At 50.4% G+C, this 24741-nt stretch overlaps 1 protein-coding gene across 1 annotated transcript in view; it reads right to left on the reverse strand.

The window, feature by feature from the left end:
* Positions 1-24741, reverse strand: part of NRXN2 (neurexin 2) — a 444661-nt gene that overhangs the window by 100201 nt on the left and 319719 nt on the right. Inside the window, 1 exon segment of the mRNA XM_048514356.1 lies at positions 6331-6512. Within this exon segment, the coding sequence (XP_048370313.1) occupies positions 6331-6512 (182 nt within the window).

Below are 24741 nucleotides of genomic sequence, written 5' to 3' on the forward strand. Positions count from 1 at the left end.
GAGCCCCCACCTGATTGGCACCCACAATTCCTAAATGCTGAATCCCAGCTGCATGTCTGTGCTGGAGAGGGAGGTTCCACTTTGTGGGGGGTTCCGTCTAGCGACTTCAGAAGTCACACCCAGCCCTGCGGTTCTTCAATGTGATTTTTTTTTAAATTGAGCAGGGAAAAAAACCACGCATGTGCGCACACACTCTGGGGAGAACGATCAGTCCCATTCATCGCCACAGCCAGCACACACAGTGCCGCTTGCCCAGCTGGGACACTGACACACTGCGTACACAAGACCGGTCCTTTGTCCTCCTGCTTACATATGGGTCGCCGGAAGCCAGGATTAGGACCCCCCCACCCCGGGCATTGAGAGGGTCTGAAAGAAAGCAGGTGCCCTGCAAGAATGCCAGGATGGCCACAGGGTGTTCACCAGTAACTAATCCCCGCTAAATGCCCCTGAGAAGGTGCCTCTGAGGCACTGCGCTCTATGTAAAAGAAGGGCTGCACATCAGTGCTCTTTGTGCGCCGAACAAAGAGGGAGCTTGCCAAACGCTGCGCATCACACAGGTCATGTGCTGGGCAGGGAGAAATGCCAGCGGATCGCGCAGACAGACAGGCACGTGAGCACACATACCCAGAGAAAGCACAAAACACACACGCGCACACACAGGAGGCCCGGTTTCCCCTGCCAATCAGCCGTGCTTGCTGTCTCTTAAGCAAAGCTGCACAAGGGTGCGCTGGCAGGCGCCATTGTGGAAGTGTCACGGCTAAAGCGCATCTCCCAGACTGCGAGGGCTCCAGCAGAGAGGGGCTTTGTCTGCAGTGGCAGCTGTGAGCAGACACTGGGAGGGAGGAGAGGAAGAGAACGCAGGAGAGTGAATCCTTCCCTTCTCCTCCTCCTCGCCTGCCTGAGACAAGCTAAATGCTGCCTGCGCCCAGGACGGGACCTGACACTCGTGCCGAAGACCCAGCGATGGGAGACCTCTCCCCAAGAACCCAGGGGATGATAGTCAGGGAATGGTTCTGCCATTCTCACAGTCATGGGTGAGAATGTGCCCAAGAGTCTTAAAAGAAGCAGAATTTGACTGAATCCATCCAGAAGTCCTCTTGCTCAAGTCCCACTGGAACGATCCGGAACCATACTGGAGTACGGCTGGTGTCTCCAAAATGAAAAGGGGTTAGACAGAGCCTTGAAAGGAGGAGGGGCCTCGCAGTTTTTCAAACCCGTGGTAGTGAAATGGCATCTTTGCGGGCAGAAGGTATATAGATGTAAACAGCAACTTCCCGGACACATGCTAGGGGCTGAACAGCTGCTTCACAGGGGTTGCCCCGAGGCCTCTGGCTGGCCACAGCTGGAGATAGAGATTGGACATAATAATGGCTGCCTCCTTGAATATGCTGCAGCAGCAACACAGACCAGTCCTCACAAGGAAGGTTGTGTGAGAGACATACTGGCAGAGATTCGCAGGGGAACCAGATTCCATCTCTTTCTCACCCACAGCTTCCCTTCCACAGTCAGCTGTCTGCCCTGTCTTCCATCTAGCCAGCAGACCCTGACTTGGGCTGTCTAACGCAGGTTGACTCTTCCCTGCCTGTCATGAAGGGTTAGAGAGCAAGGGGGCAGGACATGAGAACAGCGGGGGTGGGGGGTGGGGGTGGGGGGTGGAAGGGGAAGAAGAGAGGATGAGTGTCCGAGAAATTGCATGCCCTGAGAAGACTCAGTTTGCTCACTTTTGCTCCTCTCCCAAGGTCACAGGTGCACAACAGGTAAAAGGAGCCCAACCCCCAGCCTGGGAAGGGTGCTCTTCCTTCTGCAGGGACATGTTAGTGCCTCTACAGGCCCTGCTTTTGTATGGGGAACTGGCACCATTAGAGAGCCAGTGTGGGGTAGTGGTTAAGAGCAGGTGCACTCTAATCTGTAGAACCAGGTTTGATTCCCCACTCTGCCACTTGAGCTGTAGAGGCTTATCTGGTGAACCAGATTAGCTTGTGCACTCCAACACATGCCAGCTGGGTGATCTTGGGCTAGACACAGTTCTTCAGAGCTCTCTCAGGCCTCCCCACCTCACAGGGTGTTTGTTGTGGGGGGGGGAGGGAAAAGAGATTGTGACCCTCTTTGAGACTCCTTAAAGGAGAGAAAGGGGGGATATAAATCCAAACTCTTCTTCTTCTTCATTAACACATAGCTAGAAGGCAAGTACTGGGACCTTTGCTCACTCCAAATTGTCTGTCCAAGGCTGCAGGAAGAGATCCTGGTTCCCAGAGTCCACAGGGCGCAACTCCCTTGCCAGAGGCCCTAGGAAGGTGTCTTGCCTCCAAAATCCCCCTCCCGCTTGCTTTCACACACAAACCAGCTACCAAGTCACTACCTATCCTTTTGGTCTCCAGGGTTTTCAGAGGGCATGCTCCGGGAACCCTGGCCCAAGGAAAAGATACCGCTGCATTTGCACCAGCAGGTTACGCTGTCGGTCAGCATTAGACTGGTGGGGCCGTGACGAAGAAGAGGATGGGAGGCGAAGGCGCTGGAGTAGAGCACGGGCGCCCCAGGGCCCTGCCTGACACGCCGGGCACTCCCCAGCCAGCCTGCCTGCTCTCCTGCCATGCAGCATTAGCAGCGGCACCTTCGCCTGGCACATGCCACAGGGCAGGCAGAGAGACGAGGGCGTCCTTGTGAAGAGTGCCGGGACCAAGTCTGCTTCTGTGCGGCATCACTGTCCTTCGTTCGGCCAGAAGGGCAGCAACGCTCACCCTGAGAGCGCAGCAAGGAGAACCAAGGAGTCCTGGAAGGCACCTTCTCCTTTCGTGATGCAGCTCAACAGCCACAGTCAACCCATGACTTGGGTGGCTGCTTTGGCAAGTCCTCCGTTCATCTGCGAAACAGGGAGACTTATAGGCAGCTGGATTCATAGCTGCGGTGGCCTCTGGTGAGAAACAGTAAGGGAACTTGGAAGCTGTCTAGCATGCAAAAATAGCAGCCCCCAGAAGTCAGCGGGGGAACCCAGGAGATTCACCACTTTCTAGTCCCCACTCCCACCCAATCCAGACTGGCTTTAAGGCAGTTCCTTTTTGTAGGTGGCGTGTCTGCAACACAGAAGCTGATACAGGACAGCACGCAAGAGACCTGGGCTTCGAACCCCTTCTTGGTCATGGAGATCCAGGGGCCAGCCTCGGTTTCCACCACCGGCAACATGGGAAGAAACTGGGCCCCCAAGCTGGTGCCTCTGTTCAAATGTGAAGCCAACCAGGAAGACTTGGTGGGAAACTGTTCCGTTCCTTGTGAGATTGTTCATAAAATGAGTAGCGAAAGAACCAGGATGATTCTGCACAAGAAAAGAATCTTGGAAAATCAACAATATGATCTGGGACGGATTAAGTGTTTGAGAAAAAGAACCAGCTTAAGAAAACCACAAGTTCCTAGTCCTTATGGCAGCAATGACAGGCAAGAAAGTGATTGGACAATGACCGAGTGACAACTCAGAAACCAGTACAACTTCCAGTACTACACAGATTTGGGGGAGGGGCTTCACTACCTCAGCCCCCCACATGGTGAATAGAGGATGCATTAATTATGTAAAATTGCTTCTTAGCTATAATTTCTGCAGGTTATAGGAAAGCACTTGCTTTTCTTGGTGCAAAACTATTTGATTTTAGCAATGCAAGTACAGAACTACAAGCGAAGCAATGTTCCTTTCCTTGGACAAAAAGGCACCTTGGAAGAGGGGTCTGATCCTTCCAAAATATACCTTCCTGCTCAAAACTGATGTCAACTTCTTCTCCCCTTCCAAAGACTTAAAGGATATGGAGGGTGTGCACAGAGGTCTGGGAGCCAGGGAGATCTTTGCCCAGTTCCAACGGCTTCCTCTTGGCACCCCAGTTGGGCATCTACCAAATACACAACCTGTGCAAGATTTGGGCCCCAGAGAGATTTTAGGGGTCTGCCACCTGCGGCTCTCCAGATTGGCCATGCTGGCAGGGGCTGATGGGAACTGCAGTCCATGAACATCTGGAGAGCCACAGGTTTCAGACTCTAGATTTCTGGGCACAACTCCTGAACAGGAAGAATTTAACTCACCCCCCCATATGGGCAAAGACATGCTGACAGATGCATCAAAAGACAGAAAAACACAATCGAGGCTCTGAATGGAACCTCTTGACAGGCTACAACAGCCCAGAAGAGACAGAGAGAAGACTCCACGCCCAGCCATTCAGGGGGTCTGACCAGAGTGAGAGTGATAGTAGCCCTCGGCCTCCCACTCCCCCCTCTCTGGGCAAGGAGTATTTCATTAAGCGACAAGCCCTCCCCCTCCTCCTCTCCCAATATCATGCACAGCCATTAATGCATAAATATTAATAGGAACGACACAGAGATGGATTAGGCGCCTGCGGCCCAGGCACAATGCTGGGTTTGCACAGGACGAAGAATAAACCAGTTCGCCAAACTTTGAAACTGAGGGAGGTGGAGGAAGGGCAGGATCCGGCCTAATATCTGCCGAAAGCCTCATACAGGCGGCTGGGTTGTCCAAGCAACACACCCCTCCGAGACCAGCAGCAGCTAAGCTGTGAATGCTCAACCATGCCCAGAGATCCCGGCCGTGTGAGGACAGCCTGAGATTACTCAACAGCATGAAAACTCATCCTGGCCACAAAGGGAAGTCCTATGACTAAGCCCCGTTTCTGCGATGGGAACGCCAGACCCAGGCCTTTGAAAACGGCTGCCGAGGGGATCGTGTCATGTGGACTGGGGAACAGGCAATAAAAGAATCAAGCTACTGTGTCATGGTCCCAGGGCTCTCCCTCTAGTCACTGCTGCTTTCTAAGGCCGAATTATATATCTGGAACTCCGATAATGGAAATCCTGCATCACAAGTTGACTATGTCCAAATGTTCAGCATCAGAATCCCAAAGGATTCTGAGCATGTGCAAAATGGGATGATTTTTTTTTTACGGGGTCTGTTGCAAGCGCTCTTCTGATTTTGAATGTCAGTGTTCCTCCCTGGGACATGTGAATTGAGACATAAGTGCAACACACCTCCGAACATGTGCAGAGTGCCTTCCCCTGTACCAGGAGAAGTACAGCAAGCCCTGCGCCTGAAAAGCACTGGGTTGCATTTCAGCTTCAATGCCTCTGACAAAAACATTAAGCTCCAAGGGATATTTCCCTACCATTACCCAATACAGTAAACAGTGTGGTCCTTGGGCAGTGTGGTTCATCCCACTCCCTCAGAAAGAGAAGAAGAACAGAACTGTTTTGGATTTATACCCCGCTTTTCTCTCCTGTAAGGAGACTCAAGGTGGCTTAAAAGCTCCTTTCCCTTCTGCTCTCCACACCTTGTGAGGTAGGTGGGGCTGAGAGAGTTCCAAAGAACTGTGACTAGCCCAAGGTCACCCAGCAGGAATGTAGGAGTGGGGAAACACATCTGATTCACCAGATAAGCCTCTGCCACTCATGTGGAGAAGAGGGGAATCAAACCCAGTTCTCTAGATAGGAGTCCACCTGCTCTTAACCGCTATGCCATGCTGGGAGGATGCTAAGGCTAGCCAAAAAGGCAGCCAATGAGAGGACAGTGTTGAGTCTGCGTGTGTGTATGGGTGTGTGAATCTGCGTGGGCATGTGAATGCATGTGCTTGTTGCATCAGTTTGCAACACGGAAGGCACCAGTAGTGTGCAGAGGAAATGCCAGCTAAACATGCCATGCCAAGCTGGCTCCCTAGACTTTCCAAATGAGCGAGCCCAACTGGACAGGTGAAACTCCAAGTTTCAAAAAACTTGCCCTCCAGACCCATAAGAGAGATGCTTCGGGGCATCCTCTGCTCAAGCCTCCAGCAATGGGGAGGGGCAAACCAGTCTGGTTCAGCAGAAGCAACCCAGGACTCTCTACTGAGTCTTTTCTTCTGGGAACAGACGGCAACGACAGTGAGATTTTCAGGCCCTCGAAGTATGAAAACAGCCCTCTCAAAACCGCACTCCCTATCCTTGTGCCTAAGAAGGCATGAGCCAGGGAAGTGTTTCCAAACAAAACAGGTCAGGGAGGACAGGCGAACACGAACAGGGAGGAATAGGAAAGAGAGAGGGAAACACGAAGCGCCCAGAACAGGGGGACGCATGTTCAGTTTGACATCCTGCCTTGGGAAAAAGTACTTCCGAAGCACACTCTGTTCTCTGTTCCCTCTCCTGGGCCAAATCAGGAGTCCGGGCCTGACTGATTGAGGCTGCCCCCTCTCAACACTGACGGCTGGCCTTAGACCCAGATTCGGCTTGGAAGCTCAATCCACTGTGCTCCCTCCGCCCTCCTTGCCTTCCCAACCCAAGACCCCACCATGATCCAGACTCTCTCCTTACTATGTGCAGCTGTAAGTAGTCGCCGAGCCCAGAGGCGCTGTCCACCCGCACCAGAATGGCGTTCTTCTGATGCGTGCTGAAGCCCACGGCCAGCCGGTCGGCCCGCGTGCTGGGGCGGTCATTCGGAGGCCACGTATACGTGATCAGCGCCCCGCCCTTCCCAAAAATGTACGTCGTGCCAGCTGGAAACATGGGGAAAAAAGAGAGAGGAAAACAGAATAGTCAGAAACAAAATCCTTGGGAGCATCGATTCTTCATTAATTTCTCTGCCAGTGGAGACTTGGCGACTCTGGGTATCGTTTCCTGCCACTTAATGATTCAAACATTTATAAGCCACTTTTCCCACCCACCACAGTGGTTTACAACAATTCTGAACCAGAAGCAGCGAGCCATTAAGCTTGCCCCAGACCAGAAATGTGAGAACTAACGGCTACACATCCTTCCCTGAAAATAATACCCTCCTTGTAAGTTAGCTGCTGGAACAGAACAGCCTTAACGTTTCACATAGAAAGCAGACAACGCAAAGGTAAGTCTTCGGATAGGGTGCTCCCCAAAGGCAGAGTGCTCACGGGGACATGTTGGGTCACAGAGCCCTTCGGGGGAAGGGCGGGATACAAGACTAATTATAAACAAACAAACAAACAAACAAACAAACAAACAAACGTCCCTAGGCGCACACCCCACACCCCTCCTCTCAACCCTGCCAGGCTGCCTTCGCTGGCTGAAGGAGCAGCCTGGAGGGGCGGGGTCAAGGGGCAGCCTGCAGCAGGCTCCTGCCAGATAAGGTAAGTGGGGCGCCTGGAGCAGGTGTTGCCCGAGGTGCCAAACCTTCCCCCACACCTCTGGTGCTCCATAACACTGAAACTGCCATCACAAAAGTGCAGGCTGGGTAGTACTGTGGCTGATCAGATACCAAAAAGGGAGGGATTAACCAGGAGGTATCCCGGGAGAATCAGGGGTGGTGGTGGTGCAGAGGCATGTAAGAGAAGAACCTTCAACTGAGCCGTCAACTGAGGGGGGCCCAGGCAGGATATGGCTTTCATGGCCAAACCTCGCTTTCAATGGGACGCAGAAACACAGTGGTAGCTGCTGCAGCTATTCCAAATGAGAGCAACACGGTTTCACCTGTACGTTCTAAAAAAAATAGGCAAGCTGTCCTACTGGGCACCAACTGTAGCTTCTGGATGATCTTCAAGGGCAGCCCTATACAGATCACATTGCAGCAGTCTAGCTGAGAGGTCACAGAAGTGCAAATCAGTGAGACCAGATGATGTGACACAATAAGCAAGAAGTGTGTGTGTCCACATGTGGAATGCTTTCTAGCCTCAACGCTAAACTGAGAGAACACAATGAGCGTTCGTGGCAGGAAATCTCCTACCCTCTCACTTAAGTATCCCATACATTTTTTAAAAAAGAAACCTGTTTTTCAGAGAAATGAAAATAAAGACTTCTGGCCTAAAGAAGGGAGGAAGGATGCCATTAAGCACAACTTGGGGGCTTCCCCACCCTTCTCCTAGGTCGCAGACCTATATGCCCTCATCTCACCAGGACAACAAATCGATGCCTGCCCCACCCGGCCCACTGCTTCGTGGCCCCTTCCTTCTCTGCTGCAAAGCAGATTGTCCAGGGTGATGGACAAAGAAGGACAACAGCTGAGACAGGCCCATCCATCTCCCGGCCCTCCAGTCCTCCCTTCCCCCCCTCCTCCAGGTGGGGGGCTCCAGCAGGGCTATCTATCACCCCTCATCTGTATTTTGAGGCTGGCACGCCTGCCTCCCTGCATACCGTTGAGCTCTGCCGTCTCATCTGCCCTCCCAGCAATGGCCCACCCAACCCTGCCAAGACATGCTGATGTCTTTGCCTGGTCTGGAGTTATTCCTGCACCCCCACCTCTTACAATTTGGGAGGGGGGGAGGGGTAAGCCCCGGAACATGATCCAGGCATGCCTCTCTGTATGCAGAACTAACTGCCCAGGAGTTTGGCCCCGCCCACTGCGATTTGGCCAGCCAGCTCTGAAAACTCTCAACAGAACCATTCGGTGTATTTGATTGGCCAAAAGGGTTGGTGCAGGGAAGGGTTGCCAACCTTCAGGGGGTGGCTGGAGGTCTCCTAGGACAGTGGTGGTGAACCTTTGGCACTCCAGATGTTATGGACTACAATTCCCATCAGCCCCTGCCAGCATGGCCAACTGGCCATGCTGGCAGGGGCTGATGGGAGTATAGTCCACTTAACATCTGGAGATGCTCAGAGCTCACTCCCCTCTCTGATCTAGGAACCTCACTGATCTCCACAAGACAGAGATCAGTTCACCTGGAGAAAATGGCTGCTTTGGAAGGTGGAGTCTATGGCATCTCTCCCCCGCCCCTCCAAACTCTGCCAGTCTCCACCCCCAAAATGTCCAGGTATTTCCCAACCCACAACTGGCAACCCAGGAGGGAGGTGTTCCCGAAACAGAAGAGCAAAATTCGCGTGTGCCATTAACATGTAGGGGAAGGGCTGGATTAAAGCTTGACCCCAATATAGAAGCAACATATTTCCTGTTCCCGCGTCATAGCAGCGGTTCTCCAACCTGTGGGTCCCACAACACCCCTATAGAGGGATGAGCGACCCTTTCACAGGGGGCAAACTTCCTGACCGATGAAGAAGCCACATGGCCTACAGTAGTTCTTGAATGAGCCCCATGGTTGGGGTCACCCACAGCATGAGGAACTGTATTAAAGGGTTGCGGCATTGGGAAGGTTGAGAACCACTGGCGTATAGTAATCTTATTGGACTCTCACAGCAACTAACAATCATCAGCGCAGAGCCAGCACCAGACCTTTCAGAGTGAGGCCTTGGTAGCTCCAGACCCCTGTGAATGGCCATACTGAGAGGCACTACTGACTGAGCAAGCCAGTGTAGTCTGGAAGCCTGCACCATTCTCTCCTTTGGAGTTTTTAACTGTTCCTCTCTAGCTTTAATTACAGTCTTGTTGGAACCCCCCCCCCCCCTCAAAAATGGCTTTATGTGGGCAGGGAACAAAGCTGTGGTGGAATGCCTTCCAACTGATAAAGGAGAGTCCCGGATCTTTGGGACAATCAAAGGCATATTTTTTGTAAAGCGGCGGGTTTTCCGGACTTGCATTATTACATGGTCTGGTGGATCTTGTTCCTAATGTTTCGCCTGCATCTGTGGCTGGCATCTTCAGAGGTGTATCACAGAGGGCAGTCTGTTACACACAGGCAAAACGTTAGGAAAAAGATCCTGAACCCACAACTAACACAACCGGAAAACCCATCTACTCAGTTGAATCCAGTGATTTGAAAACCTTGAGCCAACTGAAGACTTCATCCTTACTAGTTTGGCTTTTACTAGGTTTCCGAAATCCACTTTCGGCACTGGTCTCAGTGGTGGTGGATTAGAGCTTCCTTGCGCATCAGGGCTTTGTCTTTGCACATTACTCCCATTAGCATATCATCTTGACAACAAGATTGAGGATGCGATTACAATAATTGGTAAAATGAACGTTATCAATGCAACAAACATGTCCAGCAGTCAATAGGAGGGGGGACCCTGCTTACGAAACATCAGGGGGGAAAAATCTCCTCTTTGATAAAAAACTAGTCTAAAGATTGTAGAAGTCAAAGAGGTTCCCTTCCACTGATAAGCAACCACACTGAAAGCTGGTGCGTAAGGTACACCCAGTGGCAAACAAACAAACAAAAAACAACGACAAACCAGGAAGATCCTGTTACTTTCACAAATCTACCAAATGGCCTTCAGCAAGTCTCACGTTGGTCAGTTCCACACAGCAAATGGATACAGGGTTGAAGTCATTATAATAAAGGGCCATGCTTTGCCCCAGTTCACCACCGCATGCCGCAGCAGACGCGTTTAGGTAACCACAGAAACCAACACAGGTTGCTTTTCCACACCTCCGCCGCGGAGACTCTTCTCTTATTTTAATTTCACCGCCTGCAACACATGCGTGGCATGGGCATTCAGGAACTAGAACCCAGGCGACGTACCATGCGATGCGTCCCCACGCATAGATCAGCTGCAGCAAGCTGCGCGTAATGCACCGCATTAAGAGAAATGAAGGGGCCTCCCAGCAATGGCGGATTCTCCCTGACTGTGGATGGCACGAGGTGGAAGGGAGGAAGTGAAAGCATCTCCTGCCACAAGCCCATTCGCATTGAGACGGCTCCAATCCCGGAAGTTTTGCAAAGGATTGCGTGTTTTAGCGATTTTCGAAGATCCTGGGTTGAGAGTAAAATGAGAGGGGCAGAGTGCGTTTTGGGAATGGGACCTGTATATATTGCCCTGTGAAACCTTGCAGCCCTCGAGGCCTCTTTCGAGCTCACTGTTCCAATAGAGGCAATTAGCCTGACCAATCCAACAGGGATGTTGTAAAGGGTGCACAAAGAGAGAGCCGTGTTAGCCGGATTCCCGAACCCTTGCTGAAGCATTACACTGTTGGAAAGCACTGCTGTTGTTATTGGAAGCCAGGGGTGCTTGAAAGCGTTGTTGCTAAGCCACTGAGGGGATCCCAGAAATACCAGAGTCAAGCTTGGGACTGAAACCCAAAGCCCCAACTGGGGGGGGGAATTAGCGGCGTGGCCCCGAACAAGCTGAAGGATTGTTCCCACTTCCCTGCCCCTGCATGAGGAGGCAAGCAGCAGCACACACACAGCAGAACAAAGCCATGCGAAATATTATTATTACGTGACCGGTAACGCACAAAGCTCCCTAAGGTCCCCAGCTCTCTTGCCACAGCCGGATGACTGAAGGGTCCGGGAGAATTCATTTCCGCCTTACTTCGGCTTTTTCTTTCTTCCGCCAATTTAGCATGCCAACGCTTCTTCTATTAGTGGTTTCTCCCCTGATTTCAAGGCCCTGACCCACGCAGACCATAGATGTCAAGAGCTACAGCGAGTGCTCAGGATGTTGCTGGACTACAGTTCCCATCTCATCCCTACTAGCGGTGGCAGGGGATGATGTAATTCCTACCTTCAGCAGTTCACGACGGACCTAATATTTATGAACTCATGTACTCTCTGCCCACAATTGCATTTGCATCATGGCTTTTGTACCCTCGAGAATGCACGCAGCTGCTCTTGCTCAGCTTGATGCACAGGACACAGCACACCTGGTGCCCTGGAACCTGTACTTTAAAACCAAAACGCAGTCCCTTCCTGGATGGCAGACCAGAGTTGTACCGCTTCCTAGGAGCAGGGAATTGCAGAGAACCACAAATCTCCAGATGTTTCAGAACTACAATTCCATCAGCCTCTGTCAGGCATGGCCAATTGGTGGCCATGCTGGTAGAAACTGATATGGCTATCTCGAAGCGCCGAGATTGTCCTTCGAAGAGATTTTGCTCTCGGAATCAAAATGTCCGAAAGCACTGGCTGCAGCCATTTAATTAGGGGGGGCAGGAAATTGCCCCACACATCCCTCCTCCTTCCTCCCAGGTCCATTCACTGACTTCCCAGGTCCATTCACTGACCTGATGCAAAAACAGTTGTTTGGTCATGGTGAGGGAGGGCAACGGACCATAGGGGGGAGGCACAGAAAACTCAGATTTTGTACCGGGCTACATTTTCCCTAGATGTGCCTCTGTGGATGACTAACATGCAATCTTACAGAACCCACAAGGATTCTGAATGCAGAACGAAGCCCCTAAGTTAACAGAGTCTCAACATTCGAAATGAATTGTTTTAGCTGCAAACTGATGCCGTATCATTTACCAAAGTGAAAATTTGCGGTATTTCTGCAGCGTTGAATGAGATGGAAAATCAGTGAAATCAAGCAGATAGAGGTGTGGGAACAAGTTTCCCTGCCTCTGACACAGGCCCACAATTCCTGCAGTTACTTTACATGCGATGAAAATCTGGAGCTCTACTTACGAATCCTCTAAAGCTAAGATAATCTCGTGGAGGAGCACTAAGAGGGGAAATTTACACATCTCCCCCTTCGTCCCCATTTGAAGCCGTTCAGACACATGCTCTAAACCTGCTCAACATTCTCCTTACCTGTGCTACAAAAGACGATTCAAAAGGGGACAGTTCGGCAAGGGCATGCCTCTTTTCCCCGCCCCCAGAGTACCCCTCTGAATCAGATCTCTGAATTTTGAAAAGGTGTTGCATTCAGAGCTGAATTTCAATCTTGACATTTCAGCTCAGATACCAAACAGGAAAGGGGGGAGGGAAGTCTCTTACCCCTCCAGTGTGGTACAGTGGTTAAGAGCGGTGAACTCTAATCTGTAGAACCGGGTTTGATTCCCCACTCCTCCACATGAGGGGCAGACTCTCTCATCTGGTGAATGGAGTTGGATTCCCCACTCCTCCACATGGAGCCTGCTGGGTGACCTTGGGCCAGTCACAGTTCTCTCAGAACTCTCTCACCCCCATCTACCTCACAAGGGGTCCTTTGTGGGGAGAGGAAGGGGAAGCTATTGTAAGCTGCTCTGAGACTCAGTAAAGGTAGAGAAAAAGCAGGGTATAAAAACCAATTCTTTTTCTTCCTAGATAGGTCAGGAAAGGGTTGAAGGATGGGGTGGGGGGCGTTTTCCAGCACTTGGATTGGCTGCAATGGGGTTTGGGGTTTGCACCAGTTCCTGCGCTAAAGACACCCAACACAGCTCCCTCTAGTATCCCGGCAAATCCATTCAGCAAGCTGTGAAGGGGCGGAACGTGGGGCAGCCTGCAAGGCATCCTCCCCTCCCGCTCTCTCTCCCCCCCAATGCTTTGCCACCCATCTATCTCTGTCAGCCCTCTTGATTAGCTTGGAAATTGTCAGCAAGGAAGTCCATCAAGGGAAGATGCACAGAAGGAAGAGATGCACAGTGACAGAATAGGCCGGGAAAGAGATGTCAGGGCGGAGGAGGAAGGGGCAGATGGGGAGGGGGGCAGAACGTGCCTCCTCTGTTCTTCCCAAACCACGAGGAAGGAAGTCTCAGTGCGGGTGTCTCTCTGCTCAGCCCTTCTTCAGTGGCTGAGAAAGGACTGCCAGTTCCTTGGCATCAAATGGGAAACATACCATTTGCACTGGCACCAGGGCCTGAATCTGAGCAGGCTGAAACGACCGCTGGAGGGAAGTATATTTTCAGCCCTGCCTCGATCTGACACCACTCTCTCACTCCCAGCCCAGAGTCCATTCTCCACACAGCCACCAAGACCCATGGTCTGGGGTCTACCTTCGGTCTGGGGTCTACCTCTGGAGTGTCCTGTGAGAATGGGACGCACCACTTTGTAGCAGGGGAGGGGGCAGAGGGAACAGATGGGTCACTCATATAAGCAATGGCTTTGGCTCCAAGCCCTATTTTCCATGCACAGCTGCTTTCTGAGGTACAAGGACCATTCATAAACCCAATTTTACTGCCCCTCCACAGGCAGTCCAAAATGGGGTGAGCCATTTGGTCCCCAGATTCTGATGCCTAAACCAGGGCAGGCAAGGATTGCTTCCCCCCTCCCCACTTTTATGTAGATTGTAAACCCTCCTGAAGAAGAGCCCCCCCCTCCCCCTTCCCCCGGTGTTCTGCACGGCACCTCGTGCAACTAATGCAGCAGACCCGCCCAGCCATTCCTGCGGTATCTCAGGTTCCTTTTTGTTCCTTCCCAACATCCTTCATTCCCAGCTGTCAGTCTTGTCATGGTGCCAGGGGATGGACGCTGGTCCTGCCTCCCAGCTCTTTTAGTCAATACAGAAGCAGCCAGGATTACTTACGTTTGCACACCTTGATTCCAGCAACATTAAACACCACCCCGGCCCCCATCCCTGAGACTGCCCCCTCTGAAGCCCCCCAGGACCACCTCTTGCCCACTGCTTGATTTTGGTACAAGCCTGCTGTGCCTGAACCAATGCATGCAACTGATGACCAGGAACTCCCTGCATACACACACACCACCCCGCAAAAAGTATTGGGATCAGCAAAAGAGAGGCTGCCTGATGCCTGGCTCAGAGCCCTCCTTTTTCACTCGCAAGCTGTAGCCTTTCACAGGCCCTGAGCCCCAAAGTGTTGGGTGAGGCACACCGAGAGGGGCCAGATTCCCAATCATGAGGCGTCGCAGGCAAAAGGACGTGGTTCACTCTTCTGCCGGCTTCTGTACTGAACAAAGAACTGGGAAGCAGGAGCCAATTTTAGCCCAGTCTGTCTCCCAAGGTGTTGTGGCAGGCTCATCGGCACACTTCCTTAGCAGAGACAGTGGCGGTCTAGTGCGGGCATAGGGGGCCCAGGGTGAGTCTGCAGGGAGCTCAAGGGTGTGACATGCCCCAGCGTCTCCCAGTCCCCACTCCAATATTGCAGGGCGACTCTGCAAAAGGGGGAGAGAACAGTGGGGAAAGGAACCAAATGTAGGTCAGCAGCGAGAGACGCAGCACCTCCTTCTCCCCCTCCCTCCCTCCTTTCCCCTCTCCAGAGAGTATGCACAAGAAGGGGCGCCAATAAATAATTCATCACCCTATTACAACCTGGAAAAAAGGGGGAGAACTGGAAGGGAGGAGGGGATGGAAGAGAGCGAAGAGGGAGCCACAAACGGTTTTGGCACAGCAGGTAGAAAAGAGGAAGAGGAGCCCAATTATCCTGAGAGCGTAGGGTTGCCAGCTCTGAGTTGGGAAATACCTGGAGATTTGGGGGTGGGGCCTGAGGAAGGCAGGGTTTGGGGAGGGACTTAAAGTCCACCTTCCAAAGCTGCCATTTTCTCCATTGCCTGGAGACTAGTTGAAAGAGAGGGAGATATCCCACTACTACCCCTTGAAGGCTTCCAACCCTAACTCTTTGGGGGATTCCGCAGGGGCCAAAAACAGCGGTGTGAAAATGGTGTAAATCCTTTTACACTGTTTTAAACCACTTTACACCGTTTTCACACTGCTGTTTTTGGTCCTTTGTGAGGCCATCAACTAAGACACAGGTGTCAAACTCACGGCCCTCCAGATGTTATAGACTACAGTTCCCACCATCCCCTGCCAGCATAATACTGGCAGGGGATGATGGGAACTGTAGTCCATAACATATGGAGGGCCGCGAGTTTGACACCTATGTACTAAGACCAGAAACTCCCCAGGACCCCTGTCTGGCAGTAGAAAGGGCTGTCAAGTTACAACCCACCTAGGGCGACCCTGTTGGGGTTTCGAGACAAGAGATGAACAGGGGTGGTTTGTCACTGCCTGTCTTTGGGTAGCGATTCTGAACTTCCCCTGTGGTTTGCCATCCAAGCACCAACCAGGGCCAGCTCTCCTTAGCTTCAGAGATCTGATGAGATTGGGGGAACCTCAGCCATCTAGCTCAGGACACCTCTCCCTCATACATGTTATTTATGTATTGTCGAAGGCTTTCACAGCCGGAATCACTGGGGTGCAGAGATGTAGCTGCAATGGAGACATCTGGGGCGGCTCGCTCCAGGCGCTGCTGATGCAATCACTGTTGGGGGGCGTGGGCGTGTCAGGAGCACGCGGGCAGTTCAGGCCCCGGGTGCAGTTTCCCCACCCTTCGTCACTGTTGGGGTGTTGTGTGGTTTCCAGGCTGTATGGCTGTGTTCCAGTAGCATTCTCTCCTGACATTTCGCCTGCATCTGTGGCTGGCATCTTCAGAGGATCAGATAGTAAGAAAGGAAAGCAAGTGGAGTATATATACCTTGCGATCTTCATTGTTACTCCCAGGTATATATACTCCACTTGCTTTCCTTTCCTACTATCAGATCCTCTGAAGATGCCAACCACAGATGCAGGCGAAACATCAGGAGAGATTGCTGTTAGAACACGGCCATGCAGCCCAGAAACCACACAACACTACATGGTGTTTATATATTTTACGCAAAACGACCAAGTGCTTCGCTGGTCACCTGCAAGGTGCCCTCCCCTTTGAAATGCAGTTGAAACAAAACGCCTGTCCACACTCCTGGACAGCAAAGCTCCCAGACAGCCTCGAAACCAGTACCTCTCTCGTCTGCACATCAAGCACTCTGATACCGTGGCACAAAGCCTTTGCTGAAAAGAGATTTGGACGATGTCTTCATCAGCTCAGGCTCACCAGAATGAACTGGGAGGGAGGGCTCTCAGGAAGACAATGCAGAAGTTGGGCCTTAAGGGCGTCCTGCAGTTAAGCAACCTAGAAGGGGAAATTTCCTCTAGATGCTTAGTATGTGTTTACAGTGGCACAGCACCCCGGGGGGGGGGGGGTGTCTTGCACCAGGCACACGCCGGGGTGGGGGCGTGGCAGGGGCGCAGGGTACACACGTGCCCTGGGCGCAGTTCCCCCTCGCTATGGCTCTGTGTGTTTATGGGTTATATGGATCCATCGTCACCTGAAGAAAGTGTTTATTGAATGTATTGTCAAAGGCTTTCATGGCCAGATTCAACTGGTTGATGTGGGTTTTCCGGGCTGTGTGGCCGTGGTCTGGTAGGTCTTGTCCCTAACATTTCGCCTGCATCTGCGGCTGGCATCTTCAGAGGTGTAACAGAGAAGTCTGTTACACACTTGTGTGTGGAACAGAGTGTGTGGAACGGACTTCCATGTGTGATACACCTCTGAAGATGCCAGCCATAGATGCAGGCAAAACGTTAGGAACAAGACCTCCCAGACCATGACCACACAGTCCAGAAAACCCACAACCGCCTGTTTATTGAATGTTTTACAGCTGTTTTGCTACTCATATATCTTTTGTGATTTAGTATGTACGCTAGCCACTTGGAGCCTGGCTTTGGCCAGGGAGGGTGAGATATCAAGTCGAATAAACTAGCTAAACTTCTACTTGCTGGAAAGCGCACACATCAGAAGCAAAGAGGCCAGAAGAATCCAGATGCCTGGAAGCAACGGTGTCTGCAGAAATAGTTCTGGTGTACCGAACTATTTATAATCGCGGATCACCTAATGCACATCAGTAAATTGGGGGAGGGGTGATCTTGCCCCCCATGTGCAAGCCTCCCAATGCCCGTGCCTTTCTTGCACTAGTGGGGCAGCCCTGAAGGCATCTCTGGCAGACTCTTTATGGCAACCTTATGTTTCAAAGGTCCACAGACCTCCCATAGCATGGGACACACCGATGGTGATGGATGCGTTTTTACAACTACTAGGACTCCAAATGCCTTTCCAGACCTTCTGTAGCAAATAACCAAGGCAAAAGAGCAACCAGGCAGATTTCAAGGGAAAAATTTTATTACATTACATCTGAGCTTTTAAACCAGAGGGGTTGAGGTAGCTCTCAGTGTACTCATGCTTGAAACCATAGAGTCATCCAGCTAGAGGGGTATCCATAGGCAATCAAGGGCAGCCCAGGCTCTCAAGACAGGCCCCCTCTAGCCTCACCATGTTGTACCGCAAACCGGAATCTCCCAAGATGCACTCCTTTCAGAATGGCTCCAGATGTTTCAGGGAAATCAGCCAAGCAGAGCCAAAACATTAGATTTGAGAAATTGGAGTCTGAAAAGGTCAAGTAGACAGTTTCCAGCTTTGCTCTGGAGGAACATTAAAGCACACACGCACACCACCTAAAGACTGGATCTAAAAGGGATGCCGGCGAGGCAAGAAAAGCTTTCTGAGCCCAAGCCCAGAGTCTCGTTTGAACCAGCTGACGACCCAAGCAAAGCAGCTCCGTGTGCTCAGTACGCCCGGTGGGGAGTCACAGCCCAGGTAACTGTTCTGCTGGCATTCTCACTAGGCGTGCCTCGCTGGGTTTGGCCCGGGAGGCAGCCCAAGTTGAAGCAGGCGGCTGGGCCCATGCTTCAACAAAGAAAGAAAAACCACACCGGTAAGCTGCTTTAAATCACGCACGCCGCGTTTGAATCAGGTACCCGTCTTGTTTAACATTTTACGGCAGTCACGTGACGGGTTGCCATGCCGAATCCAATGTTTCACAGACTTCAAGTAAAACATCCAACCTCATCTAGGAGGCTGGAATATGGAAAAAGGAAGAGAGCGGATTATACAGTTGGATTCTGACCGGAAAATTACAGTTTTGGAGAATTTACTTGATAATGGCCTTCCTGCCCCCGTTTATTTCCACAAGTTACAGGAACATACATTGCTATTTATCCACCGCATTTTTATCTCGTTCTTCCTCCCCAAAAAACTCAGCACAGCCCACTCGGCTTTCCCTCCTGTGTTCTATCTTCACAACAAACATGTTTGGGTGGACAGGCTGAGAGAGCCCAAGGTCACCCTGTGAGTTTGAGGCGACAGAGGGATTCAAGTCCCCATTCCTAGTCCCACTGTCCAATCCCTGCCAAGTGAAATCTCTTTTACAACCCTGTTTGCATCTCCTATTGGGCAGGCATGAACCCCTCCCTGTCCTTGTGTCAAAAACACAGCTCTGCGTTCAGTGCCACTTAGTCCCCCAGCCTTCTTCTATGCCCATGGTGCAGTGGTTAAGAGCAGGGGGATTCTAATCTGGAGAACCGGGTTTGAATCCCCGCTCCTCCACCTGAGTGGCAGAGGTGAACCAGATGTGTTTCTGTTGGGTGACCTTGGGCTAGTCACAGTTCCCTCAGAACTCTCTCAGCCCCACCCACCTCACAAGGTGTCTGTTGTGGGGAGAGGAGGGGAAAGAAGGGAAGGAATTTGTAAGCGGCCTTGAGTCTCCTTACAGGAGAGAAAGGCGGGGTATAAATCCAAACTACTACTACTACTACTACTACTACTACTACTACTACTACTACTACTACTACTACTACTACTACTACTCCACTATCTGAACATGCGCACAAGGCCACCCTCAACGAAGTCAAGACAGAGAACCAGTAGGCCTCTGGTTCCCCCATCCCATATTAAGCAACATCAAGTAGTCCCTTGCACCTAAAAGTTTCTGGATTACAGAATGTCAGGCACAATTTGGATGATGCCGTTTCAGGCAGGAGGCAGGAAGTTACTGAGAACAGGGTCGCAATGTCATCACAGAGCTGGACTGGCTAGATGGTCTTCCTTGCAGAGAAAGACTGAAAGAAGCCGGGGCTTTTAGCTTAGGAAATGTCAACCCACAGAAGAAGTCATATGAAATCTGCCATATTGTAAGTGGCGGGGAAACACTGACACAGGAAAAAACTATTCATGATCCCTCAACATGCAAAGCACAGGGGTCGCCCACTGAAACCGACTGGCAGCTTTTAGAGGGAAATTGTCTCCTACACCACATGATCTTCCTTCGGCCCCTTCCGCACATGCAGAAAAATGCACTTTCAATCCACTTTCACAATTGTTTGAAAGTGGATTTTGCTGTTCTGCACAGTGAAATCCAGCTTCAAAGTGCACTGAAAGTGGATTGAAAGTGTGTTATTCTGCATGTGCGGAACGGGCCAAATTCACTGCCGCAGGACAAGGCAATAGCTACTAGCACAGGGGAAAAACCAAACACATGAGCTGGAATCTGGAGCGCTATTTTAACACCTCCAAGAACTAGAGATGTATGTAGCAAGACTGACTTCCTTTTCTTCCGGACAGCAGCCCCTACAAAATGCCATATGCCCTTTAGGGACAGAGTTATTCTGTTGGGCAGGTTGCTTCTGTGTTTAGAAGCATGGTCAAATGTATTGGTTTTTCGATCCTGGCCACCATTGGTAAAAGCAGATCCTTCCGGTGCAGAGACCAGATCCCTCCAACAACCACATGCTGGGGACTAGCGACAGGGCCTGCCTGCTGGGAAATATCTCCTATGGCTTGCCACTGTCCACTGCCAGGGAGAGGTGGCAGGCCAGACCTAATGTCTCCTATGCAGGAACCTGTCCACAGAACCAGACGATGCAGCCCACGGCACCCTGGCACCCCACAACGCTAGCGTTTCCACTGACTGCAGTTGGCGACTCTCCCTGGTGAGATCTGCGGGAGAAGCCTGGCTTCTTTGAAAGGGGGGGGGCTGTCAGTTCTCAGCCCCCTGCACGCAGGTGTGCAAGTTTGTAAGAACGAATGCCGAAATGCCATTCTTATCCCACTAATTCCCTGCTTCTATACACTAAATATTGATACCAGCACCGGTGCACCATGAATGGCACTGTTATGGTATGAATAATGGGATCTAATGAGGGTTTATTTTTAAACCAAGGAAACTGACAAAGATCATTAGAAACTTAATAGAAATTCCATCATTAGCATAAGTATCAGAGATTAAAGGCAGAGATTTCTCTATTTTCCCTGCAAGCCTTTTTTTCCCCACTCCTTCTGACAGCCTCAGCAAGAAGAGGGGAGGCAGCAAACCAGCTCCGCTCGCCATTTGTCTCACCAGCACATTCGCAACACCTGTTATTTTGCCCTGCAGGTTCAGTGGGGGGACTCACTGGCCATCAGTTAATTGCCGGTTTTTCAGGGAAAGGAACTGTGGATTGAGATGCAGCAACTTTGATGGGTTCCAGGTGTTGGAAGCAGCAACACCTATCAAGCAAAGGAACTGAGGAGAAGACCCAGCAGGCGGCAGGCAGGAGGTCAGTGAGACAGGGTTGTATGGTTAAAAACTTTTCCATCCTTTCGGGTCACCTCTTGTCTGTCCTTAGACTGATAATCTCAGGTCCAAATTTCCACTTCCTTCTCAGAAGTCTCTCTCCCCCCACCTCCCCCTAGCTTGCAAGGTAGCAGCAGGCTATCTCTGGCCCCTTCCGCACATGCAGAATAATACACTTTCAATCCACTTTCAATGCGCTTTGCAGCTGTGCGGAATAGCAAAATCCACTTGCAAGCAAACAATTGTGAAAGTGGATTGAAAGTGCTTTATTCTGCATGTGCGGAAGGGGCCTTCTGTGTCTCAGGCTTTCCTATCTGAAATGTAGTTCCCTTGTAAACATTTAACTTTACCTATGATCAGCAAGTCTGCCGCTTCTTTGCCTAACTAACCTTCTGCCAAAACTGGGAACAAAAGAGGAGAAAAGGAGCTGCATGTTATTTGGGGGGGCACTCACTTTGAATCTCCTTTTCATTTAGGACACAGAGGGCAGGTCTTCTGAGTGGCCCTTAGTCAAGGCAGAATGAATTCTCCAGGCAGCAGAAAACACCTCCAATCCCTCCCTGCACAAATAAAGGGGAAGATTGTCTTTCCCCATTCAGGGTTTGTTAATATCCTATGGGCCATCTGGTTCGACCACAAGAAGGCTAGATGGTCCCCCACCCCACCCCCGCAATTGGTTTAAAGATAAGAAGGCTTCTAAAACTCCTGAATCATCGTTTTCCAGCAGCAAGTCACCACTTCCTGGCTACTTTAATGCCTCTCCCAGAAAGATTTACATTCATGCTTGGGGGGGGGGGGGGAGTTAACAGAAGAAAGAGACCTTCCTTTGATTACAGCATCTAGGATTAGCAGGAACGCTTTCAGATCATGGAGACTGGTGCCCAGTGGTGGGATTCAGCCGTTTCGCACCACTTCGGCAGAACCAGTTGTTAAAATGGTGTTTGTAAACAACCAATTGTTAAATTATTTGAATCCCACCACCGGAACCGGTTGTTAAATTATTTAAATCCCGTCACTGCTGGTGCCCTAGCCTGAGCATCAGCATCAACATTTTTTAAAATGTTCATTTTAAGGTATGCCCCCAGCTTTATAACAACACAGTATTCATTGTACTTAACGGCTCGCATAGCACCACTACTGCTGGCTAAGATAATTTGTTCATCCAGCGCAGTGAGACTTCCACCACGGTAAGCCTCTTGTGTCTCCTCGTACTACGGGGACATGTCGCCAACAGCTAAGTGAAGTGGTCAGGTACAGCCCAATGTAAGAATACCTCCCATGAAGCCCTAATCAAACACAATCAACAACATAAGAGTACCCCAACTGTTTTTATTACGCCAACATTTGCTCTGAAAAGGGGGGAGAGGTATAAAACATTGCTTGTTCTGATTAAATGCAACATTCCAGCCCCAGACAAATAAGTAGCTATTAACTAATTAAACCATTCACAGCCCTGCCCCTTCCTTCCTGTGTGTTTGGTCCCAGTCGAGGGTGTTCTATTCACATTCCCACCAGCCTTCCTTCATTTCCCCATCTGTACGCCCATTCCATTCTAGCGTTTACAGTTCAGCTTAAGTACCAGCCCTTGGCGTACTATAGGAATAGAGCCCAGAGAAGTGTACCTGTGGATTGAGAAGCAGTCTAGGGAGAAATCCTACAAATGTAATGGCCTAAATCACTAGGATGTTGCGGGTTTCCCGGGTTGTATAGCCGTGTTCCAGTATAATTTTCTCCTGATGTTTCACCTGCATCTGTGCCTGGCATCTTCAGAGGATTATAATGCCAGCCACAGATGCAGGCAAAACATCAGGAGAAAATGCTACTGGAACACGGCCACACAACCTGGAAACCTCACAACACCCTAATCCTACAAATGCATTTGCCTCTCTGCGATAGGCTCAAATCACTGGGCTGCCCCACCCCATCTCAGGACCATTCAGAAATGTAAAAATCCCTTTGTGCGGTTTCTTAAACCAGAGTTGTCTCAAGCCTTTATAAAATTGACTTGCAGTAACAGATCGTTTCCCAGCTCTTGCAATAACAAGAGAAGAGCCTTGAAAGACTAACACATTTACGGTTCAGGGGCCTCGAGCCCACTTTGTCAGCCGCGTTGTGTTGCGATGTAAGGATTTCCTTTCTGTTTCAAAGATTTGTTCCCCCTCCTCAATAGTATCCTTCTCAATTTGCATTGACTCTGCCTCAGAACACTAGATCTTGCATCAGCTGCACAAAGAGAAGGTCAAGAAAAGCAGCCCAGATATCTGACTCTTCTAGGATTCTGCTCCAGACAGTCTCAGCTTCCCCAGCGAATGGGCTCCGCACAAACCTGGAACAAATTCCCAAAGGGGCCAAACTGGGCCTGTTGCAGATCATGCCGGAAGCTCAGTCATCGGAAGTGGTTTTCGCCCGTCTGAGAATCCGTTAACAGATGGGGGGGGGGGGTATCATTAAGGAGCAAATGGAAATGTGAAATCCAGGGGGGAGGGGGGAAATCTGCAGAGATATTTTTTCCCCATGGAAAAAAATGGAAATTTGGTGGAGCGCTGGGGAAAAAAAAACCTCTCAATAAATATTTTCTCTTTTGGAACGAGTGGAATGCTTTTCACGTCGAAGCTCTGCACACTCAAAATGTATAATACGAAAAATTTTATGTAAGGAAATCTATAGCACTAGATAATGATAATTATGTGTATACTGTAGACATGTGCAACCCAATTTCAAAGATACATTCATTGCTCAAATTTGACTAACTTGGTCTGCAATTAATATAGTACAATGTGTATAATACGCAATTAAAGAGCCCCATGTTTTCAACGGTTGTAAAGTTTAGCTCAGTATCCAAATATGCCTCTAGGCCTGTTTTGACTGTAGGAACTTTCTCCTCTTTATTATAAAACCTGTCAATTTCGACTTTTATTTGTCCTATCTCTCATATGGTGAACACTAAAAGACTGGTAGCGAAGAGGGCAGCAATTGGTCGCTCTCTCTTTCAAGTGCTGGATATGTCAGCAATTTTGCTTTAAAATTCCATAAATATGCCAAATACTTCAATTTTATAGACTGATTTATACATGATGCATTCTCTGTTTTCAAAGCAGTAACATAAACAGAGGCTTGACAGGAAAGCATTGCTTATGTATCAATTTCCCAAAATGTTTTCCCTTCTTCAAACCCCCTTCCAAAACACCCCCAAAATAGTTTTCAAGCTATGGCTTCAACATTTCCATAAATTTAACTTCTCTGACCCCTGAAGCCTCTCTCCACAGATTCCAAAAGCTGGAATGTTGCCCTCAAGTCCTCCACAAGAGCTGATACTGACAAAGTGCCTTCAAAACATACTGGCCAAAGGGCGTGCGGCTCTAGTGTGGTGAGAGTGGATAAGAACAGTGTGGTGTAGTGGTTAACATCAGGTGCATTCTAATCTGGAGAACCAGGTTTGATTCCCTGCTCTGCCACTTGAGCTGTGGAAGCTTATCTGGGGAACCAGATTAGCTCGTACACTCCATCACATGCTAGCTGAGTGACCTTGGGCTAGTCACAGCCCCACCTATCTCCCAGGGTGTTTGTTGTGGGGGGTGGGGTGGGGAAGGGAAAGGAGATTGTAAGCCCCTTTGAGTCTCCTTACAGGACAGAAAGGGGGGTATAAATCCAAACTCTTCTTCTTTTGGAGCAGCAGTGGCGTAGTGGTTAAAAGCTCGTGTATCTAATCTGGAGGAGCTGGGTTTGATTCTCCGCTCTGCCGCCTGAGCTGTGGAGGCTTATCTGGGGAATTCAGATTAGCCTGTACGCTCACACACACACCAATTGGGTGATCTTGGGCTATTCACAGCTTCTCGGAGCTCTCTCAGCCCCACCTACCTCATAGGGTGTTTGTTGTGAGGGGGGAAGGGCAAGGAGATTGTAAGCCCCTTTGAATCTCCTACAGGAGAGAAAGGGGGATATAAATCCAAACTACTACTACTACTACTACTACTACTACTACTACTACTACTACTACTACTACTACTAC

Source organism: Sphaerodactylus townsendi, linkage group LG01 (assembly GCF_021028975.2).
Source record: "Sphaerodactylus townsendi isolate TG3544 linkage group LG01, MPM_Stown_v2.3, whole genome shotgun sequence".
NCBI classification, from domain to species: Eukaryota; Metazoa; Chordata; class Lepidosauria; order Squamata; family Sphaerodactylidae; genus Sphaerodactylus; species Sphaerodactylus townsendi.